Raw genomic sequence first — 18,526 nt, forward strand, 5'->3', positions numbered from 1 at the left:
CTTAGGAAGTATAGTACTAGAGTATTTTAATGTAAAGATGCGACTACGCAGCGGCGCCGCACCAGCGCCTTCTCATCTGGCGGTTCTTCCACATTTATGTATGCAAACCAATGCATCAGCCTGACATCAACAAAGATCACTTTAATTTTAAATTTTAAGAGTAAATCCTAAATTCAGTTGATGATCTACTTTTATTGTTAGCCTTCTCGTAACAAGATTTTTGAAACTAGATCCCATTTTAACATGTTTCATCAAAAAAATTCGTTGATAGTTGCCAGATTATGAGTCACTTGGTTAGATTAAATTAACTCAGTTCCCAACCTTTTTTACATTCTAGTTGTCACTTTTTAATTGTGCCTGAGTTGCCATTTTTATTTCATATAGGTTGCCAAAACAATTATACACCAGTTGTCATTTTAATTCTGTCTGAGTTGGCATATTCATTTCATATAGCTTGTAAAAACAAATACACACTAGTTGTCAATTTTAATTGGCCAACTTGCTATTTTTATTTCATACTAGCAAACATGCTCGTGTGTTGAAAAATATTACATCTCCTAGCCTCATACTTGATGACATTAGCAAACTCCTTAAAATCCTTCACACCGCCACATGAGAAAACAACATGATAAGTAGGTTGTAGTACTGCACTGCACTCTTGCGCGTTTGAGTCCGACCCGACAATATGAAAGGCATACCAAGTTGCGGGAGCAAAGCGAAGGCTCACCACACATGGTGTGGGCGGCGCGACGGTGAGAGTGGAGAGGGCTCGCCAGAAGATAGCAGCGGGGGGTGGGTTGGTCGTGGCCTTGAGGAGGGAGGGTTTGGGCAAGGGCTGCTTGCAATTTGGGTGTGAATTTGATCCACATAATCAGGGAGAATTTGATCCACATAATCAGGGAGCGCAGGAAGGTTCGCCTGCTTGGTAGAACATTTAATCTTAACCCTTAGATTAGATCGCAGGCCATCAGAGTAATTTGGACTGTTCGATCTCATTACGTGGAGAAGTTCATGCGGTGTTGGTTAATTCGTGTACATAAAGTTTGGGTGGCTGTAGAAAAGAAAATGTTCGCTTTTTCAATAGTAGTGAAGATATGGCTAAATGGGGCATGACGGGATCATTCAGGATACTAATCGTAGTTGGTTGTGTTGAAGATGCGCTCTCTCTGTAATTTGATGCAGTTTCATAATTTTCATCCCACTTTTTCATATGGAAATGCCCCACACTATATGTAACGACGGAGCCATATAAGAAACCGAAGTACAATGCTAGCAACATAATTATGCCTGCATCACTTTGAGATAGCAATTCTAATGTCTTCCAGCCATATCAGTGACCTTATAAACAATATGCCGATTTATTAAATTTGTCTATGTAAGTAGAAACATGAGAACACCCGCAAAAAATTGTGAGTAGAAACATGAGAAGAAAGCCATGAACTCGACTCAGCTTCGTTCAGATTACTTTATATTTATAGGTAGCTCTCACCCTTTAGATAAGAAGTTCAAATTACTATTTTTTTAAAAAAGTTCAAATTACTCAATGAAAACTGTTATATTTAATAGAAACTATTATCTTTAGCTCTGTTGTGCAGATTGATGAGGTTACCAGCTCATACATGTTTCCCTCTTCTTCGGGCGTCCCTTCGGGGACGGCCCCGAACCCTTCGCCTCGCATGACGGCCGCCCTAGTTGAGATCCGCGGCCGCACTCGCTCTCGCACCGCTGCCCTCCGCGCCCAGAGCGCCTCTCGTGTCTTGGGGTCAAGCAGCCCCCCGATGGATGAGTGATGCGGACCCTCTTCTGGAACATCCGCGGTTTCGGTCAAGATGGCCGACACCGCCAACTAATCGAATACATGCGAACTGAGCGAATCGACATTGTGGCCATTCAAGAAACCATGCGTACGGAATTTTCCCTGTCGGAGCTCGAGCACTTGAGCTCCGACCTATTTGCTTGGCACTGGCTCCCTTCAAGTGGGAGTGCGGGCCACTCGGGTGGCATCCTCCTAGGGGTGAAGGATGCCACCTTTGAGGTAGGCAGCATGGATCGGGGCGAGTTCTACGTGAGCATGGAGATCTTCGAGCGAGCACTGAACTTCAAATGGGAAATTATTGCGGTCTATGGGCCGGCCGACCACCGCCGTTCGGAGGCTTTCCTCGGTGAGCTCAGTAGGAAGGTTGCAGCTGCTCAGCTCCCGGTAGTGGTGGGAGGTGATTTCAACCTCATCCGGTCGGAAGAAGACAAGAGCAATAACTTCGTGAATTTCCCGCGGATGCAGATGTTCAATGACTGCATTGCGGACATGGGGCTTCGTGAGCTCGATCGTGTCGGGGCCAGGTTCACTTGGACAAACCGACAGGTTGATCCGACTCGCTCCGTTCTCGACAGGGTCTTCGCTTCCCCTGAGTGGGACATTCGTTGCCCCCTAGCTTCGCTCCGGGCGATTACGCGGATTGGCTCAGATCACGTCCCCCTTCTCCTCTCTTCGGAGAATGAGCGTCCTCCCCTTCCGCCCCGATTTCGTTTCGAGACCTTCTGGTTGCGCCAGCCTGGGTTTTCTGCCGTGGTGGGCGCGCGATGGCGCGAAGCGCGTGAGGCCCCCCATCGATCCCTTTCGGCCGTGGACAACTGGCACTTCTGCGCCAAGCGGTCACGACAATTCATGAAGGGTTAGGGCGCAAACGTAGGCCGCGACATCCAGGAGCGTAAAAAAGCTCTCCTTCATGACATCCAGGCGCTAGACCTTCGGGCTGACGCCGCTGGCCTCTCGGCTGACGAGTGGATGCTTAGATATGATTTGGAGGACCAGCTCACGGTCATCTACTCAGACGAGGAGGCCTACTGGCGTCTGAGAGGTACTCAAAATTGGGTCCTTAAAGGGGACGCCAATACCGCCTACTTTCAGGCCATTGCGAACGGCCGCCGTCGCCAGAACTCCATCCCCTTCTTTCGGACGGGGAGCACCTCCTACAGAGTCCCGAGGACATCCGGGCTCATGTAGACGGCTTTTACAGAGACATATTCTCTGCTTCCCCTCGGGGAGGTCTTGCCCTGGCGCACGATATTTGGCCTGCCCACAGTTGTGTTTCGCCTGCGGACAACGAGGCCCTCACGGCTCCGTTTTCCGAGGCGGAAGTCTGGGCGGCTATTAAGAGCATGAACCCATCCTCGGCCCCGGGTCCTGATGGGCTCCTTGTGAAGTTCTTACAGACCTTCTGGGAGGTGATCAAGCCTGAGGTGATGGCACTATTTGACGAGTTCTTCGTCGGGTCCATCGACCTCGCCCGGCTCAACTTTGGTGTAATCACCCTCATCCCCAAAGTGGCGGGGGCCTCGGAGATCCGCCAATTTCGCCCGATTACGGTGATTAACGTCATCTTCCGCATCCTCGCAAAGGGGTACGCCATTAGGGTGGCCCCTATTGCCGACCAGATCACTCACCCGGATCAGTCAGCCTTCATCCAGGGCTGTTATATCCTTGACGGAGTCCTGGTGTTTCACGAAGCACTCCATGAGGTTCACTCCAAACACCTCAAGGCTGTCTTCCTGAAACTAGAATTCCACAAGGCGTATGACACGGTTAGTTGGTCTTTCCTTCGGGAATGTCTTCTCCGAAAGGGCTTCGATGATCGGTGGGTGACTAGGGTGATGCAGATGGTTTCCTCAGGCCGGACCGCGGTGAACATTAATGGGGAGATCGGCCCCTTCTTCCCCACCCTCTGTGGGGTGCGTCAGGGCGACCCCTTCTCCCCGTTCCTGTTCAACATGGTTGCCCTAGCCGCCATCTTGGATAAGGCCAAGGCGGCAGGCCACATTAAGGGGATAGTCCCGCATCTTGTTGGGGAGCACGGGATCTCCCTTCTCCAGTATGCGGATGACACCATCATCATGGTGGAGGGCTCGGAGAGTGATATTTCAAACCTCAAGTTCCTTCTGCTGTGCTTCCAACAGATGTCTGGCCTCAAGGTCAACTTCGACAAGAGCGAGGTGATGGTCTTCGGATACTGCCAAGACGAACGCCAGAGTATAGCGGATCGGCTTAACTGCCAGCTTGGGAGCTTCCCCACGACTTATCTGGGGATACCCATTAGTGATTCTAGGCTCACGGTGGCTGAACTGCGCCCCACGGTGGGGAAGCTTCAGCACCGTATCGAGCCTTGGCAAGGTCGGTGTCTCTCCAAAGCATGTCGTACGGTGCTCAGCAACTCGTCCCTCTCCAGCCTGCTCTTGTTCATCATGAGCTTCTACAGCCTTCCGGAGACGCTTCATCACGAGATCGCCACTGTTCAGGGCCGTTTCTTTTGGACCGGTGAGGGAGACAAGCAGAAGTACCACATGGTTAGGTGGTCTGAAATCTGCAAGCCTCGCGACCAGGGCGGCCTCGGGATCATGTCTTCCAAGCGCATGAACATTGCCCTCCTGACTCGGTGGCTTTGGCGGATTGCCAACGGAGATGGTGGCCTGTGGCTTCCATCATTCAGCAGAAATACCTCTGAGGCCAGCCTCTCGCCTTCTGCCAGCGGTCTGGGGGTCCCAGTTCTGGCAATCCGTCATCCAGCTCCTCCGTGTCCTCCGGATTGGGACTTCGATTGAGGTCGGATCAGGCACCGCGACCTTGTTCTGGTTCGACAGATGGACTGGCGACTTACCCCTTGCGGCCCGCTTTCCCGACCTATTCTCCATTGCGGTGGCCCCTCAGATATCGGTCGCGGCAGCCCTTATTGACTTAGGGCAGCTCGCGTTCCGGAGGCCCTTTGGTCCGGCTGAAACAGCCGATTGGCAGGAGCTGCTTGACTGCATTGCGTTGCACGCGCCTGATCTTACGACCGAAGATGACAGCTCCAGATGGCGTCTAGAGCCTTTTGGACAATTCTCCACCAAGTCCCTGACCAGGCCATTGCTCCCTCGCCTGGCCATGAGGCGCTCACCCTCATCTGGGAGATTCACCTTCCCCTGAAGATTAGGATTTTCTTGTGGCAATGGATCCGCGGCCGCCTCCCATCTGGCGTCGAGGTCCTGAAGCGCAATGGTCCGGGTGATGGGCGATGCCCGCTCTGCGGGCCGGAAGAGGATTCGAATCATATCTTCTTCACCTGCGTGTCCGCGCAGTTCCTATGGAGCTGTTTCCGCGAGATAGTGGGTGGAAGCTGGGACCACAACAACTTCCCCGCTCTCTTCGCCGAACTCCAGGCAATCCTACCCGCAGTGCGCCACATTAGGTGGCTGGCCATTGGGGTGCTGGCCTGGACGTTGTGGACTGTTAGGAATAAACTTGTGATTCAGTGCATCCCTCTGTGTCGTGCTACTGACGCTTTGTTCAAATGGTCTGGTTACTTGCAGCTTTGGCGGCCGCTTAGCCGCCCCAGGGAGAGAGACGCCATCACCTCCATCATCACCCAGCTTCGCGCGATGGCTCTCCGGATGGCTCCATCGCTTCCCCCTCCACCCCCGGAACCAGATTAGATCGTCGTCGCCATCGCCATCGCCACCGCCTTGCCGTTTTGTTTGTTGTCTAGTCGTGTGCTCGTGCTGGGCTTGTTGTGCTGTGCCCATAGCGGAACTTGGGTCTCTTTGTCTGTGTGTTTGTGTTTGTGTTGGACCGTGCCTGCGGTGGCTTTGAGTGAGTGTGTGTGGTGTGTTGGTGTGACATTGATAACTTTGTGCTTGGTGGTTGCTTTATTTATAAAGCGGGGCGAAAGCTTTTTCGGTAAGTGTCCTGACCAACAGAAAAAATAACTGATCTTTTAAAGTACCAAAATATTAACGTAACAAAAACGGTAGCTATACCCTATGACTAGTCGGCTAGCAAGAGCCACCGCCCCTGAGGGCGAGGACGAGGTGCAGCACGTCACCGCCCTTGATGTTGTAGTCCTTGGCAGTCTTGTCGTCGGCGAGCTGCTTGCCGGCGAAGATGAGCCTCTGCTGCACGGGCGGGATGCCCTCCTTCTCCTCGACGCGCTCCTTGATGCGGTCCACCGTGTCGGTGGGGTCGATGTCGATCTCAATCTCCTTGCCGGTGAGCGTCTTGACCTTGATGGTGGTGCCGCCGCGGAGGCGGAGCACCAAGTGCAGCGTGGACTCCTTCTGCACGTTGTAGTCAGCAAGCGTGCGGCCGTCCTCGAGCTGCTTCCCGGCGAAGATGAGCCGCTGCTGGTCCGGCGGGATGCCCTCCTTGTCCTGGATCTTGGCCTTGACGTTGTCAATGGTGTCGCTGCTCTCCACCTCCAGCATGATGGTCTTATCCGTCAAGGTCTTCACGAAGATCTGCATCTCTCTCTCCTGTTTTGGCGAGTCCTCACGATCGTCCGTTTCGCTCGGTTGCTTTGGAACGATGGGGCTGTGCTGCTCGGGTCGTGGATATTTATATCGATCGATCGAATAGGCTTTCGAGTCGGGTCGGGAGTCCGGCCCGCGATGACACGCCGTGGCATGATCCGTCACGGACTCCGCCGTGGTCATGCCGTATTCTCAAATCAGGTAGTGTTCCGATCGGGTTCCCATAAACAAAGTTGTGTATTGGCGCTACAACTACAATATACTCCCTGCATATATACCCTTGCCTCCGCCGCGCTCCTACCGTACTACTACCTCTAATAGCATCACGACGATGGCCGAACAACCCGACTGGCTGAAGCTCCCGTCGGACCTCCTGGAACCCATCGGCCGGAGGACGCGCGATGCCGTCATGGGAGTCGCCACCTTCCGCTCCGTCTGCCGGGCGTGGCGTCGTCGGCGGCCGCTCTTTCCTATTTTGGCGAGTCCTCACGATCGTGTGTTTCGCTCGGTTGCTTTGGAACGATGGGGCTGTGCTGCTCGGTCGTGGATATTTATATCGAATCGATCGATCGAGGCGTTCGAGTCGGGTCGGCAGTCCGGCCGGTCCGCGGCGACATCGCATGATCCGTCACGGACTCCGCCGCACACAACGTGCTGTTCGTGGTCATCTCGTATTCTCGAAACAAGTAGTGTTCCGATCGGGTTCCCATAAATAATAAGTTGTACTGGAGCTACAAACATACTACTTCCGTGCATATATACCTTTGCCTCCGCGGTGCTCCTGCCGTACGTCCCCTACTAGCAGCACCACGACGATGGCCGAACAACCCGACTGGCTGAAGCTCCCGTTGGACCTCCTGGAACCCATCGGCCGGAGGACGCGCGATGCCGTCATGGGAGTCGCCATCTTCCGCTCCGTCTGCCGGGCGTGGCGCGCTGCCGTGAGACCAACGCCGCGCCTCCTGCTTCCCGCCGCCCAGGACAGCGCCGCTCCTCGCGGCGGCTCGGAGTACGCGCTCGTCTACCCCTTGTCACGTGGCTGGTCCATCGTCGTCGATACCCGCGACGTCTCCTGTCACCTCAAGCACCTGCCCACGGCCGCTACGGCCGCGCTGCCCAATCTCAACGCCGTCCGTGACAGCAGCGCCACGTCCGAGATCACGCATCTGGGTTATGAGCACGCTCCCGATCGTGAAGAACCCAAACTCAGCGCCGTTCATGACGGCAGCGCCGCGTCCGAGGTCACGTATCTGGGTTACGAGCAGGCCCCTGATCATGAAGAGCCCAATCTCAACGCCGTTCATGACGGCAGCGCCCCGTCCGAGGTCACGCATCTGGGTGACGAGCACGCTCCCGATCATGAAGAGGCGCCTACAGACATGGGTGATGGTGTGCACGAAGATGACTGGTATCGGACGTTCAAGATCAAGATGACTGCCTTAGACCCTGTTACTTTGTTCTTGAAAACGTACCTCGAATTATCACACTACTTCACATTTGCCGCCCATGTACCGCCTACTACCCCGGCAGCGAGCACGGACGGGGTGGTGATCATGGCGTACCACGCTGTGCATGGACATACGGGGATGGTTTTCTGCCGACCAGGAGACGCGGCCTGGACGAAGGTAGCTAACCCCAATTCAGAATACGTAGCCTTCGCTGACTTTGCCTACTCCGAGTCCGAGGGCAAGATGCTCGCCTTGGACAACAAAGGCGTCACGGTGGTGTTCGATGCCGAGACACTCGAGGTCCTCTACCAGGTCGACCTGCCGCCGGCGACCTCGAACTTTAGGTACAAGCATTCCGGCGGCGATGCTACGGATGAATTCAGTTGCCTCCGCCTTGTTGCAGTGCCGAGCAAGGTGCTTTTGGTCAAAATATGCATCAAGTCCTCTAGGCCGGAGGGGTTCCAAATCTTTGAGTTATCGTCCGGGTCGGAGAAAGGTGACGGACGGCCGGTCTGGCGCAAGGTGGCCGGCGGCGACATCGGTGGCGACCACGAGCTATTCCTTGATGGCTACCATGCCACCTTTGGCGACGATCGTGACGGCGGTGGGACACGGATTTATTATTTTCATGATGATTACTCGTCTGCAGTAACTAGTTGCGCTGCGGCGTACTGCTACATTATGAAGGATAATATGCTGGAGCGCGTGTACATGCCATCTCGGGAGAACGGTGACATATATACAACTAGGCCTAGTTGGTTTGTCCCTAGCTAAGACGATAAATCACAAGTGGACATGCAGCCACGCGAGGTCGGAATCAAAACCACCCATTCCCACGAGATTCGTGCAGCTTTAATACATCAAGTGTGTATATTGAATTCCATCCCCGTATAGAAATGGTATAGCTCGCTTATTACATCTGACAACGCCAGGAGATGGCCCACAAGGAAGCCTCATGCATTGAAACGAGACGCTTGTTGATTGCATGTGAATTCCAACAGCATTGAATACCTCTTATTCATCCATGCAAACTGGCGAGAAGAGGAATGCCATGCGCACAAGCCAACCATCAAAAACTCCTTCAGCCTGACCCCATTCGTTTAATGAGTCACAAATTAATTAATTCCATTTAAATGGATGGCAGGACATCAAGGCACCCAACATCTTTTAACGAAACCTGTAGACCATCCCTTATCCATCCGGCAGCTCCTCTCTAAGGCCTTGTTTGGTTAGAGGGACTAGACTAGAAAAAGTCCCTTTTAGTTCCTATGTAACCAAACAGGAGGGATTTTTTCTTTAGAGACTAGAAAAAAAACTCTATTAGAGAGTCTTTTTTCTTTAGTCCCTGGGACAAAAAAAGTCTAGTCCCTAGCAACCAAACACCCCCTAATTCATCCCGCTTCTCTAGTTCTTTCACTTTGTTCATGTGCATAGCTAGCTAGAACTCATCCATGGAGATGTGGAGCTCCTTTCGGAAGAAAAAATGAAGATGTAGAATTTTAGTTGTACAGATGTTCATATCTCTCTCAAAAAAATTGAAGATGTAGAATTGTAGTTATACAGAAGTTCATCTCTCTCTTGAAAAAAACAATGAAGATGTAGAATTGTAGTTGTACAACTGCTCCTAATGTAATAGCTTAGCTTTGCAATGTTGAGCTTTGCAAAATTGTCAAACAGCAAGACACAGTCGAATGAGTGCATGCTACACCGTAGTTATACGGACGCAAAAGAAGCTTACGCAAAACAAACTACAGCAAAAACGGCAGGCCCACACTTGTTAAGTGCCATCAAGGCGTACAGGTGAGTCAGACACGTTTAAACGCCGACCAATGCCTAGACCACCATCCCATTTAAGATACCTATCGCATACACATATTCATCAAATTAACTCACCGTATCATTTTGGTATTCATTAATTCGCTATATTAAGTGCTAATCTCATAGCATGCATGGACTGCCCAGATTTCAACCTCGCGTGGCACCATGTCCCAAAAATCCGCGTCCCTAGCTAAGATAGCTAGTTTGTTGTGCAAAGAAATGACCTTTGAAGCCACGTTTTAGTTGTTAATTCATAATAATTGTCAAATCAAATATTACGTAGTTGGTGAGTGAGCACTCGGTTTCTGATTGTCTTTTTAAAGGAGGATAACCCCGGGCTCTGCATCAGAACGATGCATGTGACCAATTATTTTTTTGAATTGACTTGAGGTACATCTTTGTGTTTTCCTTTATCCATCGATGAGAACGACAATGCACACCACTAGAACAGAACCATCGTCCAGTGGCTGGAAGGAGATGAGCTCTCGCGACCCTGGCAACCTGCCCGCGCGCAATCCCCCCTCCCCCCTCCCGCCACGCCCATGGGCAGTGCCCAAATCCTACCCGGCAAGGCATGGGTAGATTTTGTGTTCATGGGTATGCCCACCTTACCTCGGTTGTCACATGTGTAATAAATACTAAGCTACCGAGTCTTTGTATGTAATTAGCTTTGTTTCTCACCCCATCCCCCTCTCAACAACCAATTTCTCAACCATAGAAATCTCTCGGTGGCTGGAGTCTCCACCATACAATGGACTGACAATTACGCCACCACCCATCGACATTGTGTTGAGCAGCCTGATGGGTACCCATTTGGTATGGGCATGAGCATGGGCATGATATTTACCACGTGACTGCCACGCTGGTGTACATGTTAAACTTTTTAAAATGAACTCTACGTGATTTGAACCCACGCCCTTGGGTGTAGCAAAGGGCTCGCTAACCAGTAGGACATTAAGATAGTTATATAAAATGATGAAGCAGATATTATATATTACAAGATAAAGATTCAGTTCATTAGGGCCTCAAGAAAAAAGATTCAGCTAATTCTTTTAAAAGTGTGTTCAAAAAAATATGGAAAGGGAGCATCGCACGCTGACCATTATCTATATCTATATCTATATACTTACATCCATATATACCTATACCTAATAATAAAGAGGCTATTGCTTCTGGCGGTACGTCACGAAAATTGCCACAAAATTGTAAAATATTACCCACCAATGCCATCTATAATTTTTTTTTGAGTCTAAACACACTCGACTTTATTGATTATAAAAGTTCATAGAAATACAATGTAGATCCGGCGGATTAAGGAGCCATACATGACGTCCTAAAAAAAGGCCTAGAGTATGTTTAGCGAGGCTATGTGCCTCAAGATTAGTTTCTCTTCCTTCGAAGATGAAGGAACAGCGAGAGAACTGCTGAGATGTAAGATTGATCTCCTTAATAATGCTAGAATGTAGCCCATCCATATTTTCATGGATATCTTTGATCACACCTTGACAGTCTAAACCTATCTGTATGTCTTTAAGTGATAAGTCAAGAGCAAGTGAGAGCGCTTCTCGATAAACCAATGACATCTATAAGTGATAAAAAAATGTTTTACACAAGGCAATCCACGCCTGGGCCAGCCCATGCAGTAGGGACCTCCTATACTGCGCTCTGGCGCTGGGAGAAGACGCAGCGCCTGTTTGGGCCAGCCCATGTCTGGACGGTCTTTTTAAATTTCGTTTATTAGTATTATTTTTTATTTTTCTAATTTAAATATTTGGGACCTAAAAAATGTTCCAAAAATTAAATTTAATTTTTAAATAAAATGTTTGTCGATTCAAAAAATGTTTGCGATTTTGTAAAAAATGTTTGCTTATTCAAAAAATGATTGTAATTTCAAAAACAAATGTTCGGGAAATCAAAAAAGTTCATGATTTTTATAAATTTCTTGTATTAAAGACTGTTAATGAAATTGAACAAAATTTTGTAAATTCAAAAATATTCATGAATGGAAAAATATCCTAAAAATTCAAAAACTATTCACGACTTACGAAATAGTTTATTCATTAATAAAATGTTCACTGATTCAAAAAATGATCTTGCATTTCAAAAAGTGTTCGTTAAACAAGAAAAATGTTTGTTATATCAGGAAAATATTTGTGAGTTTCAAAAATTATTCCACCAATTTCAAAAAAAATCGTAGATTCTAGAAATGTTCGCTATTCAAGAAAATTATTTTAAAAAATGTTCACATTTTTTTAAATTTTTTTTGAAATAGTATAATTTTGTTATGAATTCAAAATGTGTTCTTTATTTTAGAAAATGTTCAAAAATTTGTAAAATTGTTCACGAATTTAAAAAATATTCATGATTTCAAATATGTGCACGAGTTTAAAAAAATGTTCCTGATTTCACAAAATTGAGAGTGATAGTGTATCTTGGTGATGCATCAAAATGTGGTCATGACCATTGGAAATTGTAAGGCAGATTTTAGAACCCCAAGGATTCAATGGTATATGGATATGGAAAATATAAGATTTCCAATCCTAGTGGGGAAAGGCGGGGAACAAATACCCAATAGGATAGGATCCTTGGTAGGAACTTTTGGTAATAGTTTTCTAGCAAGGGTATGCTGATATGGCAGCCACGTCGTCAGTTTTTTACCTTCCGGGTCGGCTTTGGCAAGTCCCATTCATAGCGTTGTATTTTATTTTATTTTTCCTCCATAAAAAACCAGCCACTTTGTAAAAAGGTCCCCATAAATAAGTTAGTTAGCGAGCAAGCAAAGGGTACGCTAACATGGCAGCCACGTCATCGGCTTTTTACCTTCCGGATCGATTTTGACCTTCTTTGATCAAATTAATGAGTTACTGGACTAAATCCGATCCCTTTTTGAGTTGTTGGCCTAAAATGTGCAACCAATTACTCACTCTTTCAAAACCAATCTTATGTCTTCTTTTGTTTTGAAATAATTAAAGTTTTAGAATTATCCTAAGTCAAACTTCATTGAATTTGATTAAGTCTCAGAAATAGAAGCTTACAGCTCGCCAAATAGTGGGATCATCGGTGATATAAAACGTCTTCTCCACTAGGATGGAAACTTTACCATCTCGACCATATGTCTCTCGTGCAACGGTGTAGCTCATGATCTTCTTTTTTTCTTTTCCAAAAATGATCCAGTCTATTATTAAAGTTCATCAGAAGTATAAAGCACCTTAAACATAATAAAAACTACATCAAAATTCAAGAAAAAAAATGACCATTGCCGCTCTCAGAACAAGCTGCCGATGCGTCATTGCCACCGCTTCCTGAGACCACCGAACGACCACTACCGTCGCCAGAACGAACCGCCGACATGCCACTGCCGCCACTATCGGAGCCGGTTTGATCCTGTTGATGACAGCTGGGAGGTCTTCGTGTACGTGCCCCTAAGGACCAATATCTTGAAGCCGCAATTGTTGAACCCTTAAACTTATTTAAAGTATCTGATACCAAATCTTGTCACATAACAAGAAACCCAAATCTCACCGCTCTAAGAAGACTACACGAATCTACGCCGGGCCGCCATCCGTAAACTAAAAACTCATAACCTAAACCAGGCAACCGGGTTCTTCTCCTCGCCGGAGCAACAGAGAGAAGACGAATTCATGGGTCGCCGACAAAGAGAGGTGGCTCATGGTTTTCCTCAGCTTGGTTATCACAACAATGATGTGGTTTATGGTCTTGTGTGGCTTATGGTCCTGCTCAGCTTGGCTTATGGTCCTGCTCAGCTTGGGTATCACAACAAGCGCACTACGGTGTGGCTTAGATCCGGGTCCCTCATTCGCTGTAGTCTAACCACAATGGTTAAGCAATGGAATCTTTTATTCTTGCATTTTCTATTAAGTCTATATAAAAATATAGACATCTATAACATCAAATTTACTGTGAGAATATATTTTCATATTATATATATTTTATATTGTAGACCTCAATAGATTTTTCTTTAGACATGGTCATTTTTCTTAAGAAAATCGTAGAACTATAATTATTTTGCAACAAGTAAAACTTGTAACAAGCCAAAAGACTTCAAGTACATTTAGGAAAGGAGAAAATAGCACACATAAACTATTTATTCGTTCTTACACACTGATGCGAGTACGTAGGTAAATACACACGACACGTCCACATATGACTGATCACGGCACAGCGGCACTTATTTATGGCTAACTCGGTAGCTAGCTCTACTACTTGTGCATCAGCTCACGACTAGTGGCGCGTCGACGCGTCGGCCATCGATCAGGCGGTCGCCGAGCCGCATGAAGCGCAGTTGCAGGCCGCGCCGCAGGAGCAGTTGGCCCTCCTGTTCGCCCGCCCGGACGGCGTCCCCTCGCGCCCGCACGCGCACGGGTTGCATCCACAGTGCTCGCCGCACCCGCACGTCGTGTGCTCCCCCGCCGCCGCGCCGCTCCTCGCCGAGGTGCACCTGCAGCCCGTGCCGCCGGGGCACGGCACGGCGCACCCGCACTTGTCGTCGCAGCCCATCTCGATCTCCGGCGTGCCTTGTTCGCAGTAGCTCTTCTCAGTTCACCACTATGACCACACTGTATGTATGCCAGAGCACGGGGCTGTAGGGGGTGCGCTGCGCGACTATATGAAGAGTGGGCTTAAGCGGCGGCATGTCTTTCGGACGTCGGAGCTGCCGGCGTGTGGCAGTGGGCGAGGACACGTGGGTTACACGGCAGGAACTAGGGATGATGCGGTGGCAGTGGCACCTACGTACGTCCGCCACGGCCGGAGACGTGTACAATACCTATGAAAACGGCCAAGCCACGGGCATATATACAAAAATGCTACACGTACGGCCTTTTACGGGACTGCTACAAACCCTTCCATAAAATCTCTCAAGCGGTCAAGCCCCCCTGATTTTCACCCGTGTGGGGCCCCTCACATCCCCATCATCCAATTAAAATATGCCAAATCAGAGATCAGCCTGTAAACTTAAGTAAGCTTCCGTATGTCTAGCAAAACTCGGCATATATATCCGGTAGATGGATGGAGCAGTGGTTATGAAAACCTGGACCCTCGTCGTAATCGTTGGAGCTGGTACCACGGACGATAAGGAAGAAGAGCTCAATTCGTGAGCTCAAAAGATACACCCACATGAACAACGAAATTTTTAAAAAATATCAGGGAAATAACAGACTGGGCCACAAACCAACTAGGTTCGTACAACTTTGACTTTTTGTCTGTAAACATCAATATATTATGTCGAGATTAAAGCATCTCTCTTCCCAGTATAAGAAACCGACGAACCCGGCTAGGTAGGAAAAAAACTAACTAGGGCACAAACCAACTAGGCTTAGTTGAATAATAATCGTTGTAGTCATCCTCCGGTGGCTCGTATATGCACTCCATCTTGTTATCATGCATGTTGTAGCAGTATCCCCAAACACACCTTGCAGTGCCGAAGAGCTCGTTATCAACATGATATATTCGAGTACCGCTCCCATCATCGCTGTTGCTAAAGGTGGCATGGTAAGCATCCATGAATATATCGTAGTTGCCTATACCTTCGTCCTCTGTCACCTTGCGCCAAGCGAGCCTGTTATCTTCCTCAGACTCGGACGCCAACTCAAAGACACGGAACTCGTATGATTCCATCAAAACCTTGACCAAAAGCAGCTTGTGTGGTAGTGCAACAAGGTGGAGGCACTCAAGCTTCTCTGGGATGATACCACCGCACAACCTGAATGCAAAGTTTGACGTCGCTAGTGGCACATCGATTTGATAGAAGATCTTGAGAATCATGGCATCGAACACTGTCGTGACACAATTTCTGTCCATGGCAAACATCTTTCCATCAAAATAGGCAAAGTCGACGAAGCAGTTGTTGATTGAATTATCGTTACCTATTATTGTCCAGGCCGTGTCCCCGGGTCGGCAGAAAACAACGCCATTACTCACGTGCAACCAGTGATACATCATGATCACCATGCCTTCCGTGCTACATGCCGGCGTACCAGGCGGCACATGAACGGCAAAGCGAAAGTAATTTGAAAGTTCGATGTAGTTGGAGTACTCAACAGGACCGTATCGGGAATGGATCTTGATCTTAAACTGCTGATAATGATACCGGGGACGCGGACACGGTTTGTAGAAACTCAAGTAGAAACTACACATGTCGGAAGAATGCGCTTCATCATCCGTCAAGTAACTGCCCTCCTCGGAAGAAGGCACTTCTTGATCATCTATGGGATTATCGTTGGGTTCTTCGCAAACGTGCTTCTCATCGGAAGAAGGCAATTCCACGTCCGACAAATACTTGTTTGGATCTTCGCACGAGCTGCCCTCGTCGAATGAAGGCGCTTCTGTATCTGTCAAGTACTCCTCGTTTTGGTCTTGATCTGTGGGTTGATCGACGACTGAAGGACGCGTTTTCCGATCGGAGTTCTTTACGGGATCTTCGGAATAAAAAAGCAATTCCAGGCCAGAGAGGTGCTCATAAACCAGATGCGTAATCCCGGACGCGGCGCTACCATCAAAGACGGCGTTGAGCTTGGGCAGCGCGGCCGTGGCGCCCGTCGCGAGGTGCGAGAGGTGGCTAGAGACATCGCGGGCGTCGACCACGATGGACCACCCACGCGGCAAGGGGAACACGAGCATGTAGTCCGAGCCATCCTCAATGCCCGCGATGTTCTGAGGGGAAGGAGGCAGGAGGCGAGGCGTTGGTCCCACGGCGGCGCGTCACGTCCGGCAGACTGAGCGGAACGCGGTGAGCCCCTCGACGGGGTCGCGGGTCTTGTGCGCGATGAGATTCAGGACGTCGAAGGGGAGCTTGCAGAGCCAGTCGGGCTGCTCCTGGTCGGCCATCGTCGTGTTGCTTTCGCTTCCGATCGAGAGGCTGAGTTTCTTATTTATCGACTGATCGAAGGGACGCGAGTCGGAAAACTTGATCAGAGGAACCGATCGAAATTTAGTACTCCTACCAGATATATACGTACGTGTGTGTATTTTTTTTTTGAAACGGAGACAAAAGACTTGCCTCATATATTAATTATAAGAGAAGAATAGAGTTTGTTGAAGATACAACACCCCAAGATAAAAAAAATTACTCTCGTGGCATGATTGAACCCAATTTTTTTGAACCGGCGGCCACCCATAGAGCCGCGTCTTTCTTGATATTCTGGAGTATGACCATTGATGGCATGCACTTGTGGTGGAAGACGCGAGCATTCCGCTCGTTCCAAATGGCCCATGAGATTAGCATTGCAAGCGAGGCCATGGCCCTCCTGTTAGGAACAACAGTGTCAGAGAAGCCAATCCATCATTCCTTCGTGGATCGTAGTTGTAGCCATGTGGAAGTATCAAGGTCTTCCCAGTTGCAGCCAAGCCTTGACCATGCCCCAGAGCCTGAGCGTGAACCTGCACTGAAAAATTAGATGATCCACTAATTCCTGCACTTGTTTGCAGAGAGGGTGTAACGCCCACGATGCGGCTATATCTTCCGCGTGTCGAGGCACGACTTAGAGGCATAACCGCATAGTGGTTTTGTCGCAAGAAGGGTCATCTTCACACAATCCCATGTAATGAACAAGAATGGGATAAAGAGTTGGCTTACAATCACCACTTCACACAATACATAAATATCATCATGCATCATCCAAAATACAATCATATAGACCGACTACGGTCAAAATCCAGATGAAAATAAGACAACCCCAAATGCTAGATCCCCGATCGTCCCAACTGGGTTCCACTACTGATCATCAGGAAAAGACACATAGTAACGACCACGTTCCTCGTCGAACTCCCACTTGAGATCGACGCCATCATCTGCACTGGCATCGTCGGCACCTGCAACTGTTTTGGTAGAATCTGTGAGTCACGGGGACTCAGCAATCTCACACCCGCGAGATCAAGACTATTTAAGCTTATAGAAAAAGGAGGTGCAAAGCGGTGGATCTGCAGCGGCAAAAGCATATATGGTGGCTAACTTGCGCAAATGAGAGCGAGAAGAGAAGCAACGGAACGGACGTCATCTAGCAATGACCAAGAAGAGGTCCTGAACACCTACTTACGTCATACATAACTCAGACCGTGTTCACTTCCCGGACTCCGCCGAGAAGAGACCATCACGGCTACACACGCAGTTGATGTATTTTAATTGGGTCAAGTGACAAGTTATCTACAACCGGACATTAACAAATTCCCATCTGCCTCATAACCGCGGGCACGGCTTTCGAAAGATAATACCCTGCAGGGGTGTCCCAACTTAGCCCATACTAAGCTCTCACGGTCAACGAAGGATAAACCTTCTCCCGAAAAGACCCGATCAGTCTCGGAATCCCGGTTTACAAGACATCTCGACAATGGTAAAACAAGACCAGCAAAGCCACCCGAATGTGCCGACAAATCCCGATAGGAGCTGCACATATCTCGTTCTCAGGGCACACCGGATGAGACATCCTACGAGTAAAACCAGACCTCGAGTTTCCAGGAGGGGGCCCCGCAGTCTGCTCAGTTCGGACCAACACTCGAAGGAGCACTGGCCCGGGGGGGTTAAAATAAGATGACCCTCGGGCTCGCGAAAACCCGGGGGAAAAGGCTTAGGTAGCAAATAGTAAAACCAAGGTTGGGCCTTGCTGGAGGAGTTTTATTCAAAGCGAACTGTCAAGGGGGTCCCATAAATCACCCGACCGTGTAAGGAACGCAAACTCAAGGAACATAATCCCGGTATAACAGTAACTAGGGCGGCAAGAGTGGAACAAAACACCAGGCATAAGGCCGAGCCTTCCACCCTTTACCAAAATATATAGATGCATTAATTAAATAAGAGATAATGTGATATCCCAACATATCCATGTTCCGACATGGAACAAACTTCAACTTCACCTGCAACTAGCAACGCTATAAGAGGGGCTGAGCAAAAGCGGTAACATAGCCAAACAACGGTTTGCTAGGAAAGGATGGTTAGGGCTGACATGGCTAAAATGGGAGACATGATA

The 18,526-nt window shown here is 48.8% G+C and overlaps 2 protein-coding genes across 2 annotated transcripts; both read right to left on the bottom strand.

Moving 5' to 3' along the window:
* Positions 1 to 5,611: 5,611 nt before the first annotated feature.
* LOC109768437 (ubiquitin-NEDD8-like protein RUB2) lies at positions 5,612 to 6,273 on the bottom strand. The gene has a single exon (XM_020327161.3). It carries the CDS (start codon positions 6,271 to 6,273, stop codon positions 5,806 to 5,808), a length of 468 nt encoding a protein of 155 aa, XP_020182750.1. The 3' UTR covers positions 5,612 to 5,805.
* Positions 6,274 to 13,537: 7,264 nt separating this feature from the next.
* Positions 13,538 to 14,152, bottom strand: LOC109768440 (EC protein I/II). Its single transcript, XM_020327162.4, has one exon. The coding sequence runs from the start codon at positions 14,061 to 14,063 to the stop codon at positions 13,818 to 13,820; it is 246 nt and encodes an 81-aa protein (XP_020182751.1). The 5' UTR covers positions 14,064 to 14,152; the 3' UTR covers positions 13,538 to 13,817.
* Between the last annotated feature and the right edge of the window lie 4,374 nt (positions 14,153 to 18,526).

Source organism: Aegilops tauschii, chromosome 1 (genome assembly GCF_002575655.3).
Source record: "Aegilops tauschii subsp. strangulata cultivar AL8/78 chromosome 1, Aet v6.0, whole genome shotgun sequence".
Lineage (NCBI taxonomy): Eukaryota > Viridiplantae > Streptophyta > Magnoliopsida > Poales > Poaceae > Aegilops > Aegilops tauschii.

What these genes read in the sequence shown, in the direction of transcription:
- LOC109768437 (XM_020327161.3), bottom strand. Translation starts at nt 6,273, where the DNA reads ATGCAGATCTTCGTGAAGACCTTGACGGATAAGACCATCATGCTGGAG.
- LOC109768440 (XM_020327162.4), bottom strand. Translation starts at nt 14,063, where the DNA reads ATGGGCTGCGACGACAAGTGCGGGTGCGCCGTGCCGTGCCCCGGCGGC.